The following is an 18,751-nucleotide window of genomic DNA, read 5'->3' as shown; positions in this document are numbered from 1 at the left end:
CAGACCAGGAGGATCTCATGAATTAGGAATGAGATAAATCACCATTAACCCCAGAGAACCCAGCTTGTGGTCGACCACTGACATACCGCACTGATCTTTTTTTTTTTTTTTTTTTAATAATCGGGTTGATTCTTCCTGGCAAAGTATAACTCTTCAATGAATACAGCATGTGTCTGTTTATTTAATCAAGGGCTGATTTACTTGTGACAGAGAATAAATTCTTCTATTTTCCGTGCGCCTCTATAAAATTGCCATCATTTTTAATTAATTCTTAATTAAAATATATTACACCACAGCTTCTACCCATCTCTCTTGATATTCTAACATAATCAATTCAGAACCATTTACATATCATTAATTAAAAGCTTTCCTCTCTCATCCTTAAAATCATAATGAGGGCCGATTCCTCATTAGTAACCTATAAGGGAGAAAATAACAATACAGTAGAGAATGGATGGCGCATTCCACAGTGACTCCTTTGTCTCCGAGTTTCTCAAAAGCATTTCTCTTTTTTTTACGCTTCTCAATTGGATTTAAGAATTACTGAGTCAATTTTGTAGACTCAATGAAAATAAGTGAAGCAACACGGGCTCCCTTAGTATTTATTTGTGCCTCCGTGCTGCTTTAAAAAGTAAAACAAAGTCAATCAGTGTCACCAGTCGTATTGAGTTTGGACTAAATTCTATTTAAACTACAGGGAACTACAATTTATCTTTACATGTTTCATGTTTTTAACAGTGGAATGTACAGGAGAAAAATATAAATGTTGTCATTTGTACATATGAATTTGTGTTCTCTAAATAATACACCTGGCAACAATGATGCTGGACTAGAATAAATAAATGTCCTAACCTTGGACTTTGTTTACAATAAGCAGAAAAAACAGCTTGAATATTAAATAATACATGAATATAAAAGCCAGCTCAGTACTTGTTGATATGCCAACAGACTGCATAATTCACTTCCAGTGTACATGCTAAGTGCACCTATGCAAACGACGGCCTAAAGATCATTTATTATCCAGACTTTAAAGAAAGCCAACGCATCGTGCGTGCTATCTTTCCATCTTGAGCTCTCTCTTAAAGAAGAGTAATAATATCAAGTAATGATAGGTATTGTTATGCCGAGGATCAGGCACATCCTGATTTTTATCGCCTGTCTCTCACAGGTGCTGCGGCGTTACTTGTCAGGACTGCATGTCTGGGTCTTCCACATGTCAGATAAAAATCGCTGCACTTGGTGTTTCGGCAGCCTGACAGCAATTTATTTGAATGTTTTGTCACACTGGTGTTGGTGCATTTTGTGTGGGCTGCTCACCGGAATGGCAACAGCTCGGAGCTTCCTGACACATGTGCACACACACACACACACATACATACACACACACACTCTCACACACACACACACACACACACACACACACACACACACACACACACACACACACACACACACACACACACACACCTGGCCTGTAGCACAAAAATCACAGATGCATATACTGCATGTGCTGCATGTCTACTCTGGATAATTAATACCTGTGTATGTAAGAAAAATAAATAAAAATAGAGTGTTGGTAAACTGAATGTGTTCATTATTATTTCACACCAAATATAGCAGGTGACACTACATCATTAGCACACTTTTAAAAATATACATTTTCATTTGCACCTCCATGACCACACACACACACACACACACTGTGAACCCAAAATAAAAAATGTCACACCAGCCAATAAACAGCCTATACGAAGGTGAATCATGACAAAATATAGTACACAATTAAATTTTAAACCTATGTGTTTTTCTACCCAATTTAAATACTGTAACGTCAAAATAAATGACTTGATTCAAAGCATGTTAAACACAAACCTCGCTGCAATCATGTGATTCTCTGAGCTGACATGGAATATCGAGTAAGTTAATGAAATCCTCTCAAAGACAGGAACTCTATTTTTACACCATGATAATTAAAGTACGACACAGTTATAATTTACAGCCCTCGCTTAATTGCATAGGAAAAGTAAAATGGGAGAGGTCTATGAGAGGAGATTAAATGTGTGTGTGTGTGTACGTGCGTTCAAAAACGCGTGTGTGTGTGCCTCTTCACTCAAGAAGAGCGAACGTAAAAGAGCTTCCTGTGCATCTAAACAACGGCGTTGTATCTTTCCAGCATCGTGGAACGTATCAGAGATTAGGTAATGAAATATGCACTGTCCTATTTTTCTGCTACCGGGCCCTTTGACAAATCGAGTACAATCCCAAATCTCCATAAATCACTATTAAAGACAAGTATATCATCACCAGCGCATATATCTTCCCCAGCCTGACCTGTAGACTAATGAGAAAAGGCCCGGACTATCTTGTCTGATTAATTAATTCAAAATGTCGGCTGTTATTCAAATGTGAGGCTGGTGTTATTTGAATAACACTTGACAGCGACGCCTGAAGAAATAATTTCTGGTTTGTGAGGCTGCTGCGGCATTACTGATGATGGCTCATGGAAATGTTAGAAGCCGAGGAGTGTTTTTTCCCCTCCTCGCCGGTCCTCTCTCGCTTTCCCTCCCCTCACCTTCTCAGTCATGATAGCTCCAAGAAGTATTTCATTACTTCAACCACCCCCCCCCCACCTCTTCACAATTATGGCTCTTACCGTTTTTTTTTTTTCCACTGTCTGTCCTTTTCTCTGTGTTTGTATTCCCTCCCACAGCCAGCCCAGATCTACAGGGCAGCGCTTTGGCTCTGCGAGAGACATGCTGGCAAAGAGGAAGGTCATGGTTTTTACAACTGCAGCTCCCCAATGCTGACAGCCCACGCTGCCAAAGTGACACACTCTGTTTGGCTTTCCCACGTTCATAGAGCTTCCACGGCACTTCGTCTTTATCACGGAGCACGCCACACACACACACATTTAATCAGCCTCAGAGCTGCATTTCCTTTTTGCATTTGCATTTTCAACGTGCAACACAATGATCACACATACGGACAAAATATCGCAACAGACAGAAGTGGAAATTATCCTACTTGGTGGTGCATTTTTCCCTTTTTCTTTTCCAGTGGATTGGGGGTAGGGTGAAAAAAAGGCACTGGAGAAAGAAAACGTACGTGCTAGGGCCTAGGGGCAGTGCACACCCCTCTATCGCTTCCCTCATCAAGCATGGATTCTAATCAGGGCTGGGGAGATATAAGACGCTCAGTCATTAAATAAATTAACTCTGCCACTCCATGCTCTCCTTCAGCACCCGTGAGAGGCCCGCCGTGCTCTGCATACTTACAGAGGCTCCCGAGCATCACGCACCTCACCTTCACGCCACAACCTAGCAGGCCTGCTGCCATCACACACACACAGGTTAAGAACTAATCTTGAATATTTAGAGAAACCACACCTCCTGTCTCTCAACAACTGATGTTTACATTCACACGGAAAGCTTTTACATAATTGCATTAAAAGACAACCTTTCCCGCAAAGAATGCAGGTACGTCCCACGATTTTTTGCATGAGGACATCTAAGCGTACACGATAAATAATCTCTGAAGACCAATGCTGATTCACGGGGTCGGTGAGACAGCGTAGTAGACATGAGTTTTTTTTTTGAGGATCTGTGCAGTGTGCTGCCATTCATCAAGAGGAAGTGCGGTGACGAACAGTAAGAGAGCTCAGTGTCGGCTCGGATCACTGACACAAACAATCAAAGCTGACACAGTCTTCGTATAGCACCTGCCACTCTGGCAACACAAATAGATCAATATGAGGGGGGAACTCGCTCACTGTTTAAAACTCATATCCTTGCACCTACATCATCTTCCAGATGTAAAAAAAAAAAAAAAAGTGCATGCTTAATACATATCAATCACTCCAATGGAGGAAATGCTTATTTGAAGAGGCAAATACGCCGCGTCAGCAGATATCCGTTGTCAAAACTTGCCATTTGAATTTTTCAACCGCGTTGTGCGCAGACGAATGTCCTTAGAAATCCCTCGCATTGCAATTTATATCATTTTAATGCACGCTTTAATTCTCCATTACTAAGAGAGGAAGTACCTGGGTGGAAGGGTGGAAACACATTAGAGAAAGTAAGGAATGAACAGAAGGGTCTGGGGATCTCTCTCCAGCAGACACAATTAAATATTCATGTGTCTCCTCCTAGGACACAACAGATACAGATCATTATCATGGCAACAGCACACCACCATTTTGTTCACACGTTTTGGCTCCGAATCAATGTGTGTGTATAAGATTCCATATGAAGAGAAGACGCCGTCAGAACATCAGTTATTAACTCCGTTATTAAAATTAGGACGGCTCCTTTTTGAGTAAAAATTATCACTTCAAAAGCATGAAAAAATACATCTGAAATTATCAGCTATTAATTATTGCAGTGTGGGAAAGATACACAGGTATGTGTCTGTTTGACCCACATGCCATGGGACAATACACTCCCAATGTTAGTGAATCATTCCAAAATTCATTACAAGCTCTCGGCCCTTTCCTGCTCGGGGAAAAAGCAAGAGAAGAATAGCAGTAATGTACTCTGGATGACCTCCACTTTCTAAAGAGAGGAGAAACCTTTTTTTTTTTTTTTTTTGCTTTTCAATCCCCATCAAAGAGGAGCAAAAAAGGAGGGACAGCATTCCCCTGCTCCGCCGTCATTAATCATAGCTTTCTGGGAGCAAGCGCATATTAATTTCTGTCATCCCAAACATCATTTGGTATTGTTATGCCGCGGCTTAGTCCTCATTCACCGGCAGACGCCGGCCGTTCCTCCTGGTTTGAGGGAAGACAGGGGCCTGTGTGGCTGTGTTTCAGAGCAAGAGGCCTTTATCCCTGGGGCTCTGACACCAATTAAGCCATTTCAACCGAGAGACGAAAACAGGGCCCGCCGTTTCACTGTAACATGAGCCAGCACCTAGCTGCTGGCCCCTCGCCATCTTTCCATTACTTCAGACGCAAGAATATACTTCAAGAGCTTAAGAAAATAAAAAAGATGTTTGCGAGTGGTCATACTTTACTGACAAAGTTATAAAGGGAGGCACTTTCAGGTGCTGATCCCCAGCAGTAGCGTCATTAGCTCCAGTAACACGATTATTTAAAATTATTCTAAATACATATTTAAATTCACAAACAATATCAAAACAAGGCGATAGTATTCTGCCACGACTGATGAGAAAAATGCTCAGTGTGCAGTTCCCTTTATATCTTTCTTTTCCCCATAGTTGCCTCTTGGCAGGCAGCAGAGTGCAGCTTGTCTTAGGGCTAAAGCAGAATAATGCAAGCTTTGTTATGAATTAAATATTAGAAATCTTAACACAGCAGCCAATAAGAATTATTTGCCTTATTAAAGCAGCAGAAGACGCTGATTAAAATTTCATTGCATTGCAGTCTTTTTCCCATTTCTGCCTTCAATATATCACTGTAATGTATGAAACATGTGGAACAATGGCACGTGGAACAATGGGAAGAAGAGAGGCTTCGTTTTCAAGCTTGCAAACGAGGGAAGGATTCCTTTTTGCTCCTGTTTTTTGGAAAACAATCTTGTGTAAAGAAAAGAAAGGTGACGACAGTGTACTGTTTTTAGTCAAGCTGCAGACTGCTGCAATGTCAACATATTACAGATGAGATTTAAAGTGTGTACATTTACTGACTTCTGCCTCTAATTCCTTCATCACTTCATGTGCAGAAATCCATCACCTGTAGGAGTAACAGCTCCACACACACGTGACAAAACAGTCTAAAATACAGGCATTTAACTGCCTACTAAAAAAATGTAAGTTACAGTATGTCTGTCAAAAAGATTAAACACAGGAAAGGTTACTCGAGCAAAAATAGTGACGAAAGCCGGATTGTTTTCAGTGTTGTTGCACTCGCGAATGATAGGTCATTTAGTTGTCCACATGTAATGTGTACAGAGTAAATGAACATCGCGGTGTCTGCTGTCCCATGAGGAAAACTCTTCCCTGAAACACTAGAGCTAATGAAATAGGGACCTATAAATAGCAGAGTCATTACTGAGAGAGGACTTGCTTTGCACCAGTCTTTCACTCTAACCCTTTTTACACTAATAACCGGCTCCGTGGCATTACATAGGCTCGGCCATCGGCTGACACAGTAATGAACGTCATGACACAGGAGACTCAGGGGAAAGTTCATGTTTAAAAAAACAATCTCTGAGCGTTTTCTTTTTCTTTTTTTAGCTGTAAATAAATACAGGTACAGTAGCTGAAAAGTATATGCATCATAACCCTAACAAACAAAACTACATAACACATTTAGAGCTGCATTGACTAACTAATTAATCAATTAGTTGTCAACTTAAATTAATCAACAACTATTTTGAGAATCGATTAATCAGTTTGAGTAATTTTTTAAGAAAAAAAAGTAAAAATTCTCTGATCCCAGCTTCTGATATGTAAATATTTTCTGGTTTCTTTACTCCTCTATGACAGTAAACTGAATATTTTTGAGTTGTGGACAAAACAAGACATTTGAGGATGTCATCTTGGGCTTTGAAAAACACTGATCAACATTTTCTGACATTTTATAGATCAAATAACCAATCCATTAATCAAGAAAATACACATACAGATTAATCGACAATGAAAATAATAGTTAGTTGCATAACCATAAAAAGTTAATTTTATCTTTTGCAACTGTGTGTTTCATTAACACAAGTAGATGGATTTTTAATTTCCTTTCTGGTACCAAAAATGACTCAAGAAGCATAATTAATGAATTCATTTTTTTGTAAACCTGCCTCATCAGAAGAAAAGTGTGAAATATTAAGTGTGTTGTTGGCATTAACTTTATTTAAAGCAGTGAAAATTCCACATTGCAACTTCCAAAAAAAGGGAACATTTGGTTTAACTATGTCTGGCAGGTCAAAGGTTGTTTACTGTTTTGACAGAGAGTTCAGCCCCAGTGATGCATGAAAAAAAATCCTTTCTAAGTCACGCCGACAAGACAACAAGTTGTATCGCTCACGTTTAATCTATTTCTACAGGGGGTCATAGTTTGATCTAGCTTCTACCTGTCTGCTTCAGGTTGATATATTTCTATGTTCAGCGACAGACAGACAGACGCCTCAAAAAGCAAAAAGGGGGCCCGCAAAGAGCCTCCAACAGCCACACTGCTACTGCTGCAAACTCATTTCAATCAATCCTTCCTCTTTGCATCCCAAGCAGCCTCTGCTGGCTGCCACTGCCTGAAGATAACTATTTCACCACCTCTGTCATGCCTAATTAACAACTCAGACGTACAATTCAGAAATTTCGCAATTAACCTACTAAAATATTGTTGGAGGATGCTAATTGTTATGCCAGTTGCCATAAAGGCTCATTTGCATAACGTATGTGCAAAAAACAATTATGAGCTGTTGATCGCGCAGGAGCCGCGCAGAAAGCGCTCGGAGCGATGGAGGGGGGGAGCGAGGGAGACGTTTGCAAGATGGGTGCTCGTGTGTGCAGATGGAGGGACAGCACTGAATCATCGTACAAAAAAAAAAAACAGATTTGAGGAGCCGTGTGCGTGCAGACACCAGGCAGCACCGGTGCAGAGGCATCTATCTCCACAGCACAAAAGCATTTAGCCTTCCAAATGAAACTGATGTGTATACTCTTGTTGTTTTTTTCCCCTCTTTGTCTGGCTCTCCTTCTTTTCATCTTTTGCTGATGGGGAAATGGAGGGTATTTGGGAGCTACTTAGATAATAGCCACATCTTCCCCCGGTCCCCCTCGTGCTTTAGAGGAGGAAGCACTAGTGGCCCTGCCATTGAGCCAGTCAGGAACCCAGCTGTGCGCGAGCCATTCGGCACAACACTATCTAGTCAGTGCAGCCGCATCACTGGGGCTCTCTGAGACAAAAAGCAGCCAAAGTCAATTGTCTCTCCTGCTGAATAGCTTTCTGTTCTCTGTCATGCATTTACTGGAGCTTTTTTTTTTAGCACCGAGAAAAACCCATAAGGTAGAAAAATCAAGTCAAATAGAATATATTTTTATGTTCCCTGGCTTGTAAGAGGGATTCTTTTATTTTAGCTACAGATGATAAAAAATAAATAAATAAATACATAAAAATAAATAAATAAATAAATAAAATAAAATAAAATAAAAATAAAAATAAAATAAGTTATTAACAACCCAATTGGAATGAGAGGGGTCATTAACTTTGTCAGGGAACATTGAAATTAATGTTTCCTGTAGATCTCAGAAATGCTTACCTCCTCAGTCCTAACTCTATTTACTCCAGGTAATGCTTTTAGTCGGCCTTGCATGTGGTTAATTACAGGCTCATCCTGAACTGTATTTAATTAACACAGCCTTTCCTAGCTGAACATTACATATAACGCAGATGGACCGATAAACACACGTTTAGTTGGTTTTTCAGAAGCCAAATCAAACGTGTGCAACAAAACGCCGACATTGGCTTTGGACTGTGAGTGTAGAGTCCCTCCCTAATCCACTGCTTTAAACACTGGATCGGAGCATTTATCAGGCTGAATCTGCCACACTCTCTCTCGGTCTCTCCCTCCCCTACCTCTCTAGACCCCCTGTTTCTGAACCTGATGAGTCAAAGGTCAGGAAAACAACAAGTCAATACGCAGCCAAAAGAAGCGCCACGCAGCTGAGAGAGCTGTGGAGAGGGCTAAGCCTCTCTGTGGCACTCCGTGATTTAGCCTGTAATAGTTTTCTGTAATCTCTTTCTATTGATTAAACCTCACATCAAAGAGGAGTCTTGCCACAGAACCTCTCTTTTCCTGGTCAGAAATACCATATGGAGGTAATCTTTCACCTTTGTTATTCTTGCCGCTCCCACTGCTGCTGCTGCTGCTGCTGCTGAGAGCCTCTCCTCCAAAGCACGAGAGCAAGACGAGGGAGCAGCCAGCAGGATAAAACAAACCCCAGCACACAGGAATAACTGCAAAGCTCATCTGAATCGCAGGCAATTTTCGCTCAATGCATTCATTGTCTTCTCGCGCGGCCTACAGGGAAAAAGGTACATGAATGTATCCTTTGTCCTGAAACAGTTAGAAACATAAGAATAAAACATTTTAATTGCCATCTTTTTTAAATGCAAAAGAAAAACATCACACGCTGAAGGACAAAGAACCGAATCTCACATTTAGCTTATCTAAATGCAAAACCAAGAAAATTTTGGGGGGAAAAAAACCCCTCCTGCTAAAAACACTCAATTTAGTGACAGGCAAATGACTTCATGCTGCCACTTAATCTCATTTCTTGCATAATGCTCTCTAATTAGCATATCAAAGTGAATTAATACTTCTAGGGCATTAGCAATGCAGAAATATGTTGTAGCTCTACAATAACAAGTTAGAAGAGTGCCAGAAACTTCCAAACACACTGAAAAGACTTCAAGATTTCTTGCCATCACTAGAAAATTCTTTACCTCCACAAGAAAATCAAGAGTGAGGCCGTTCTCACCACTTTGATTTTGTCTCGCCAAAATAATACTTGGAACACTAAAAGCTTTGAAGCTGAACCCTGAACTCGCTATTCATCCGCACACCAGACAATAAGTCCTCGATAACATGATACATGCGCGCAGTAATTACACCGATGATTCTTGGACCGCTTTCAAATGTATTATTAAAAGTCACTTTGAGCCAACGGTGGATCCCATGGCTAAAAGGCAGCGGCCCCTGTCTGTGCCATGTGAACGGACATGAAAGGGGCCAAGGAAGCCATGTGAACGGTGCTACAGGAGTCAGAGAAAGGCTCACTGTGTGCTGGTCAACAAGGCCACCAGACCAGCTGAGCTCTGTCAATGGCTAAGAGGGGGGAGGCTGTGACTCTAAACCACAGGTTAACCATGCACACACACTCACACACACACACACACACTTGCTCTCCCTCTCCTCCTCCGTCTCATCTCTTTCTCACACACACTCATTCCCGGGCACATACACCCTCTAACACACGTACATGTGCATATATCTATCTTGTCATTTACTTTTTCATGCTACTTTAACTGGCTTATTTAAATTCTAGAGCTTAGCAGAAACATGTTTCGACAAACAAACTGGTAAAACATCGTATTAAAGTAACTTGCAGGCTAATTGGAACTAAATTTTAATGTGACTTAGGTCTAAAAATAAAAACACTTGTCAAATATTTTTTTTCCACCGAGGTCTACGTTCTACAGATGCATAAACTGCTTCTGCACTGGAAAACACTTTCACATCAGATCAACGGTCGCCTACGAAATTAAAGCTGGCATCTCGTGTGATGTGCGATCTGCAGCCTCTGCTTTTTCTCGTTCTGTCTCTTTCATTGTCTAAACTCAACAGGCACACACACGGCAGAGCACCTCGGCCAGAACGTGGACCCTCTGCCTGCCCCTGTGGACGCCACCTGTGTTGGGGAAGTTCATAAACTTTTATGATCTCTCCCGAGCCAATTTCCTCATAAACTGCACAAAAGGTCACAAATCTGATAAGGCATCAGGTTTTGCTAAATTACACCAAACGTACAGCATTGTTTTCTTCATATTCTCGTATTTTCTTTGACTGAGAAATATACATGTTGTTTGGGGAATATTGCAAATAATGATGCACAGTATGGTTTGAATATTTGAAGCATCTGTTCAACCGCACTTTGTTTCGAGTTTCAAGAACAGAACAATCACATAAATATGAGGTATAATACACATTCTGTAAAACGCTGTTATCACAATAAAATCAATTGTGTCTTCATTTATGAATTTAAAGGGATGCAGTTTATGATATGTTCCATAAACATTATGGGGGACATGTAGAAACAGCAATCGGTCTGCACAAAGGTGACTTTTTAAAAATATACTACAGCAAAGTTTGGGCTATAAGAAAAGTTATAAGACATGAAAACATTAGGTATAATTTCAGCGGTCTCTCATATATGTGTTTATATGTGTGCATGCACTGAAGGTTTGTGACCCTTGTCACAGAAATCTGCAGACATGATGCTTATTAAAAGCAACTGCCTAATATGCAACATTTGTTTTTTTCAAAATTATTTTTTTACAATCATTTTTTACAAGCTGATTCTATTATTTGCATTTTACCAGGATGAACTGCCCACATTTGTAGGGCAGGTGTCTGCATATAATTGCAATAAAATTATTGATTGAGGTTTCCTGCATATGTTGAAAACTTGTCAGGTTATAAAGCATGAATTCATTGTGATCTCAGCTATGTAGAGCATATGCTACGGGATTTCCCCCCATCCTGCTCGGTGCCAGGGTAGTGAGGGTGAAAGCACTTTCTGTTTAAATCCAAGCAACCAGTGCTTGAAAAAAAGATGCTCCTGCAGAAACAATGGGGGGGAGAAGAAATCTACCTCTGCTATGACAACAGGACTGATTTTGTGTGGCACAATGACATATTTAAAAAAGAAAAAGGTGATTGATTAATTTGGGCAGAGGTCTCCCTGTAACCTGGATGCAGGCTGCCATTGGATCACTGTGAGGTAAGAATGTCTGTGTGCTATTATATTGAGGTTACACTATTATTTTTCTCATATTAAAATATTTTGTTTTACACAAAAATCTTACCTGTCTTTTCTTTGATTTCACAGAGAACGCTGAAGAGTGCTGGTTTCATTCTGTGACAGTTCAGTCCGTGTTTCCTGTTTCAGTATGAGACAAGATAAAATACTGACATAAATCCACTGATAAATCATGTTAGACATTAACAAGTAAAATGGATCATTTAAGATATTAAGTTCAGTTGTCATTTATGTCATGCCTTGCAATGTTCCAACCCACACATGTCTCTCAAAAGTTATCATTTGCTACAGAAAAACAAAATCTGTTAATTGGGTTAGACTAATATAATGTTGCCATTATAAATCTAATGCTCAATGACAACTAATTTATATAATAAGCCTATACTGACAGGAATTTAATTTTTTTTTTCAGCACCACTTATAGTTTTGCAGACATATACTACAGGACATGTGTGCACACAAACTTTTTTGAACAACACAAGCTCACTCAGGCTCACACACAAAGCAGTTTTAAATAAAATGCTGCTGTTTTCCTCAGTGACAACTTTTCTCATGTGTTAAATCTTTTTGCGAGGCAGTAAATACACCTCAGTGCATGATTATCATTAAAGCCACTCCAGCCTATTGTTATGCATGGGGGAGTTAAGTTAAGCGTCTCAATAATGATGTGTTCAGCGTTTTGGAGGAGAGAAGTGGAGAAGGAGGGGGTTTGAAGTTAATAAAACATATAAATCAACCAACTTTGCTTGCGCCTCGTCCAGACTTTGATCAGTTATGGTCATTATTTGATGGAGAATGTCACCAATGTCTTGTTTTCCTCCGTCTGTCCCGTCGTGTCCATGTGGAGGCGGCAGTGCCATGCCTCCTTGTACCGAGTGGCCGGCCAGACTGACGCCGCCGATCGACTGCATGATCCGGGCTTGATCGTCCATAGTAGCCGCTAAAGAGTCTGTGCACTGAGCCACACAAATTGAAAAACTCATATACGAAATCGGGTTATAGCATGTGCTGCAGACAAGAAGGATGCACAGCTGTGGTTCTTCGGCGATAAAGGAGCAAACACACGTTTGTTTTAAAAATAAAAATAAAATAGCAGTGGTGTTTTATGGTAAATCTTGTGTCCAAGTTCTCGCTGTCCTCCTGCTATTTTTACGCGCGGTCCAAAGTGCCCAAACGCGTAGAAAAATGCATAAATCTTCTTCTTCTTTAACACTTCTTTGTCAAAATTGACGGTCCATCGTATCCAGCACGGATCCTCATGCCAATCTGTCTTTTTCTCTGAGATGTGACGGCTGGTATGGAGACAGAAACGCTCCTTTGGTGATCTCTCATTTATTAGCGCTCTTCGTGGGATCCTTCGCGCATTCCTTCTTCTCCAAAAAAAAAAAAAAAAATGTCCAAATCCTCCTATATGCGAAGAAGCACCGGCAACCAAAAAAAAATATCCAATGTGGAGAAACGTGTAAACAAATAAAAAAAAAATCTCGCAGGTGTTGCCAACTATAAATGTGCAGAAATGACTCCCGCGACAACTGACAGTATTAGAAAAAAAAATACACAATCTGCAGCAATAAGGTGTCCAAATATGACTATAATATATATATATAAAAAATATGAAATATACAAAAAAAAGTTGTGAGATTTCTTGTTTAGAAAAAAAAGAAAGCAACCACGAAATTAATTAGGATACAACGCTGTATATAATAAGGGCGATGCGCAAAAAAAAAGATCTTGCCCTGCTGAAATTTATGAGCTCCAGCTTCTTGCCTGTGTGTGTTTTATGTTGTTTGATGGCAGCAGGGTAGTGAGCGATTGACAGTGTGCCAATGCCACTCACTCAGTGCAGACGTGTCAGAGCAAGGGAGAACAGGGGCTAGAAAAAAAATAAATAAAAAAATACAAAATACGAAATGAAAATGCACGCTCCGCCCTGCAGAGGAGGGGTCTATATTCTTGTCACTTCTCGCCCTGAACACCGAAAAACAAAATGTTAAGAGCTAGTACTTAGGGTGGTGATTATATTGATGAAAGCACGGCAGTCCTCTCTCTCTTTCTCTCTTCCTTGCAGCAGCTTGCAGGGTATCCTCGTTTCCTCACGCGTACACGTGCAGCTATGTGCATATTCCCTATACCACTAATAAAGATTTAGCCCTGCAACAACACAGGCGAATGCATAATGAGAGTTTTTATACAGTTTGATGTAGAACTGCATAGTCCCCCCTTGTAAAAAAGCCTTGGTTCAAGCCAGTGCAAAAGGAGTAGACATGTTTATATTATTGGAAAAGTAAAGCTCCTCGACCAATCGCAGGAGGGGATGACGGAGACTGACGATCCCTGTGTCCTATTAAGTGGCAGATGCATGATGCCGAGAGCCCACCCACTCCATCCCTCCATCTTCACACCCTCTCTCGCACAAAAGAGATGGGAACTTCTGATTGGCCGTTGCCACGAGTGACATCCATTGCACACAAGCAAGGACTGCCTCTGTGCTCCATCCGCAGTTGCTATGGCAGCAGACACAAGTTGTTGAGCTCTTGGATGCAAGGCTGTAAATATATACTGTGTGCACCTCTCTAACAATGAGCATCGTGAGTTTATAAAGAAACAGACAACATTAAGGGGTTTGCCTTCATTTTGGGGGTGATAACCACACAGGAATAAAGAGTGTGGAGTTATAGACAGGTTTCCTAACACTGGAGTTTTACAGAGAGTAGCTTGTGCAATTCAGGACCTTGATGCTGAACTTCTGACTCAAGGGCTTTGTTTGATATTGGTTTATGATGACCATAAAGTCACAAAGTCAACATTAATTGGATTAATAGCATATCTATTGCGTCCACTCGGCTCTCAAATGGAGACAGCTGAGCCAACCCTGGACTGGTTGTCAGAAATGGCAAAGGCGATGGAAGTTAATTTTTTTCGGTAACAAGAAAGTGGATCATATCAGTCCAGTTCTCAGGTCTCTACACTGGCTTCCTGTCTCTCAGATAATTGATTTCAAAATACTCCTGATGATTTACAAAGCACTAAATGGTTTAGGGCCAAAATACATTTCTGATCTTCTGCTATGTTATGAACCATCCAGACCTCTCAGGTTATCTGGATCAGGTCTGCTTAGTGTCCCCAGAGTCAAAACTAAACATGCAGAAGAAGCAGCGTTCAGTTTTTATACACCAAATATCTGGAACAAGCTCCCAGAAACCTGCAGGACCAACTCTGAGTTCTTTTAAATCAAAGCTTAAAACTTTCCTGTTTGCTGCTGCCTTTCATTAAACCAGATAATAATCTTATACTGCACTAGAGCGTTTACTCTTATGTGTTATATTCTATTTTAGCTTCGATCCTAGCTTTTATTTTTAGCTTGTTTTTATTTTCTAATGTTTAATGTTTTTATAATTTTTATTAATATATAATTTATTACTGTTTTAATTATGTCTTAATGTTCTTTTGCACTTTGTCGCAATGTTCTTGAATGTTTATGTAAAGCACTTTGAATTGCCCTGTTGCTGAAATGTGCTATACATATAAAGCTGCCTTGCTTTGCCTTACATAATAAGTGAATATATTGTCATTTTAGTAGTATAGGCTATTGTTTTTCTTCGCAATTTTATGTCTGAGAAAATGTTGATATTCCCAACTGCATAATCTTTTCACTCTGTCATTATGCCTTTCCTACATTATGTTACCCATTTGCTAGCTTGCTAACTCGTTAGCCTCTATAGCCGACAGTAACGTTAATGTTGCCGTTACTTCAACCAAGGCCTATGGAAAGGAGGTTAGGTCATCAACGCGTCATATATAAGGGGGTATGACACATGCGCAGTAACATCTTGCCTGCACTCGCCGAAATTGAGCCAATCACATCGCACGACCGCAGCTTCAGTTACACTGCGCATGCGTAATACCCCGGTCCCCAAGACCGATGTCCTAGCCTCCTTCCATAGGCCTTGAACATAACACCGGCAAGTTATTTGCTAGTGCTAACTATGGTGCTAAAAGCACGAACAGTGCAAACATTACGGCCAACAACTGACAGAACTAGCTAACAGTAGTTACCTGGGGACGAACCGGAAGGTGGGCGCTACATTTCCGCGACGACACCGTGGGTCTGGCCGGCGTTATCAGCGGTAACCGCGGCCGTTAGCTAGCCAGACGACATGACAGCTCCTCAGTAGTGACAGTTGACTAACAGAACATCTCAACCGCCCCCTGGTGGCTGGCTACAGTATACGTCATAAGTCCCGCCTCCTCCATGTTAGCGGATGGGACATGGTCAAAGTACACATCAAATATTTTTCTATTTATTTTTATAAATTATTATTATTATTATTATTATTATTATTATTATTATTATTATTATTATTATTATTATATATATTTATTAAGTATTATTTTTTCCTGATTATTTTCGGATGGTTTAAATTAGTTATTTAATTAAAAAGGGGGTGAGACGTCATGATTGACAGCTGTGATTGACAGCTGTGATTGACAGCTGCTTGACAGTGAAGTAGTGGCTCAGCCAGAAGCTCTGAATTGTACAGAGAGGAAACGTAACAACCGTCATGAGTCTGTGTAATAGAACATGTGTCAGTTTGATCATGAATATAGTTATAGAGATATGGTTAGTTGTTGCTACCGTGGTGCTAAAGTAGCACCTAGGTGGCTCACACTGGCATGCTGGTTCCGTGCTCGGCTCGTGATTGGCTCGGGTGGGTGTGTGGGAGGGACCTCGACATCCAGCTCCAGCCCCTCCTATCATTAGTGAGCAGACTCCAAATGACGTCGAAATGTTAAGATTGCAGCTACCAAGAATTCAGGACATTTTGGCACAGGTTAGTGGAGACACATTGTCCATCCATATCATGGATGTATGATAAGATCATGATCTATATATACAGTATATGGGCACAACCATAGTAAAAATTAACATGCACGAGCGGCCGGCCCGGCTATTTAAACAAAACACAGAGAAAAACTCTGATTACAATACACTAGAGGGAGAGTGACGTCATTCTTTGCTCAGGTAACGTTAGCCAACACTCCAGTTTATCTTTACAGAGCAAACAGCAAATATGAATTTCTCTGAATCCTGTTTATTCTGCTGCTTCATGTACTGTTTGCTCACATAAGATATTAAATCCTCCTGCGGCCAAAATAACCTTTGTGGATGTCATGTCTCCCAACACTAGGCATCAGAGAATCAATAAATGTGTTAAACTGCCTAAAATTCCACTTGAAGAAATGTGCAATGGTCAGCATTATCCCTGGAAAATCTAGCTGGTATACTGGTAACTGTCTGTAACACTTTTCCACTTTTTGATTTTTAATTTCAGTCTCATTCGTCTCTTTTTGAAGTTGCACACTGATGAGCCAAACAGAAGTCCTGACAGACTTCATCCTCACGAACCGCAGTTTATTCTGAGGAACCCGATCAGCTGGGGAAGAAATAACTCCAGTGTTTTTGCAGTCATGATGACGGTGAGCACTTTATGTCAGTGGAAATTCAATGTTCATGTTTCAGTGGTCTTGTTGCTGGTGGTAGTTTTATTCAGTCTGTTGATTACAGTTGTGTATACAACATGTTTTTAACACACAAGGGTGTAATTTTTTCACTTTTAAAGGCACACATTTTTGACACTATCAAAATAATACCATCAACTAACAGACAGACCATCATTGGGCATCAGTGGCGGTCTGTAACTGTCTCTGTGCTGCCTTTGGATCAGATGTGGCTTGGAATCTGCTTGACTGCTTAACGCTGAATTCACACCAGAGTGCGGCCTGCGGCGAGCTGCCATGCAATGTCTATGAAAAGCTTTGGCGGCCGCTTCCGAGCTCAGCGAGCTGCGGCTATTTGATTCTGTGCAGTGCGGCTAAACAAAAATTGGGAAAAGTTTAACTTTTAGTTGTGAAGTGCAGCCAGAAACGACCTGCAGCCAATCAGTAAACAGATACTGTGATATATTGACCTATGTTACAAAGAATTTCTTCCCGCCTGAAACACATGAAAACGCCTCCTGGCCGCAGAAAACTGTAATTATTGCAGCGAGCCGCACTTTGCCGCTGTCTAGTGTGAATTCAGCGTTACAGCAGAAAAAAGAATACATTTTTTGGTACAAAATAGAGGAAAACACAAACAGAGCAAAATATATTCACAGGATTGTGTCATTAGTTAAAATATCTAAAAATAAATACTGTATGTGTCTTGTAAGTAAAAAGAAAACACGCGGGTAGGGTGACACTGAGATTAAGTTCAAGCAGAGCATCATCTTTATGACAGAAAGATACTGTTTTTATGAAAAATGAAATAAAAAGATCTCTGACATGGAAGCTCTTATGACTTTATGGTAATTATTCCAACAGAGTTTTTTGGCAGGGATGTTACAGACATGTTAGACTTTAACTCACCTTTCTCAGTAAAGAACAGATGGACATGATCTCCAATTGTGATTAAAAATTAAATTAAATTTTCATCAAATTCTATTAAATCTACTCATTATTGCAAACACGTTATTTCTTAAGAATGCAGAGTTAAGTGTACCAATTATAATACTTCCTATTAGTCAGTGATGGTGTGAAGAACTGTATGTTCTTCTTGGTCAGTACAAAGTATAGATAGATCATGGCCCACCTGGTGTCAGGAAGTGATTCATCTTCATGAGTCAGAACTGAGTGACTGGATTAATCTCCAGAAAATGAAGCACATTTTTACTAAAACTTAGATAGAGTGAGTCATAATTTAAAATAACGCTTCAACACTCTTACTAGAAAAGGAAGATAACACCACCCCGCTGTCTTTTTCTCAATTCACAGTCCAGGAACTACTGTAGATGAGGATGAGTCATAGATGTCCAAATATAAACGAGGAACAACACCTAGTAAATGTGTCAGATTTAATTTGATATAGGATGGAACCAAAGTACATGAATACTTCTAGTTTTATTAATGAAAATCTCAGCATCATTCTCAGCATCATGTGTTAGGATTAAGGTTGATGACTACATGTGTTAAAGTATAATGTTGGAAATCGTAATATCTCAAGATTTCAATATGTGAGAAAAAATCTAGATAGTCTTTAGCAGTCTGTGTGGTTTCTGCTCATTCGTTTGACCTTGAAGTATCGGAGCAACACACTCTTGAGTTTAGTGAATGGGAGTCCCAGGACTACTGCATTTATCATTGAAATACTGAGCTGTCAAGTCACACTACATACCTGTCAAAAGGGGCTCAAAGGTACAGCTCCGGCTCCTCTCCTCTG

At 40.2% G+C, this 18,751-nt stretch overlaps 1 protein-coding gene across 10 annotated transcripts in view; it reads right to left on the bottom strand.

The window, feature by feature from the left end:
* pbx3b (pre-B-cell leukemia homeobox 3b) overlaps window positions 1-15,701 on the bottom strand; it is a 64,526-nt gene extending 48,825 nt beyond the window's left edge. Inside the window, exons 1-2 of one of the 10 annotated variants that reach the window (XM_037778573.1) lie at window positions 15,550-15,701; window positions 11,540-11,613 (exon numbers count right to left, since the gene is read on the bottom strand). In XM_037778573.1, coding sequence (XP_037634501.1) covers window positions 11,540-11,588 — 49 coding nt within the window. In that variant the 5' untranslated portion in view covers window positions 11,589-11,613; window positions 15,550-15,701. Of the gene's footprint in view, window positions 1-11,539; window positions 11,620-12,234; window positions 13,786-15,549 lie in introns of those variants that run through there. The other 9 variants (XM_037778567.1, XM_037778568.1, XM_037778569.1 and 6 more) reach the window with 9 other exon arrangements.
* Between the last annotated feature and the right edge of the window lie 3,050 nt (window positions 15,702-18,751).

Source organism: Sebastes umbrosus, chromosome 8 (genome assembly GCF_015220745.1).
Source record: "Sebastes umbrosus isolate fSebUmb1 chromosome 8, fSebUmb1.pri, whole genome shotgun sequence".
In the NCBI taxonomy this organism is placed as follows: Eukaryota; Metazoa; Chordata; class Actinopteri; order Perciformes; family Sebastidae; genus Sebastes; species Sebastes umbrosus.
The sequence above is the reverse complement of the archived record's forward strand: the minus strand, read 5'-3'. Positions and strand labels throughout refer to the sequence as shown.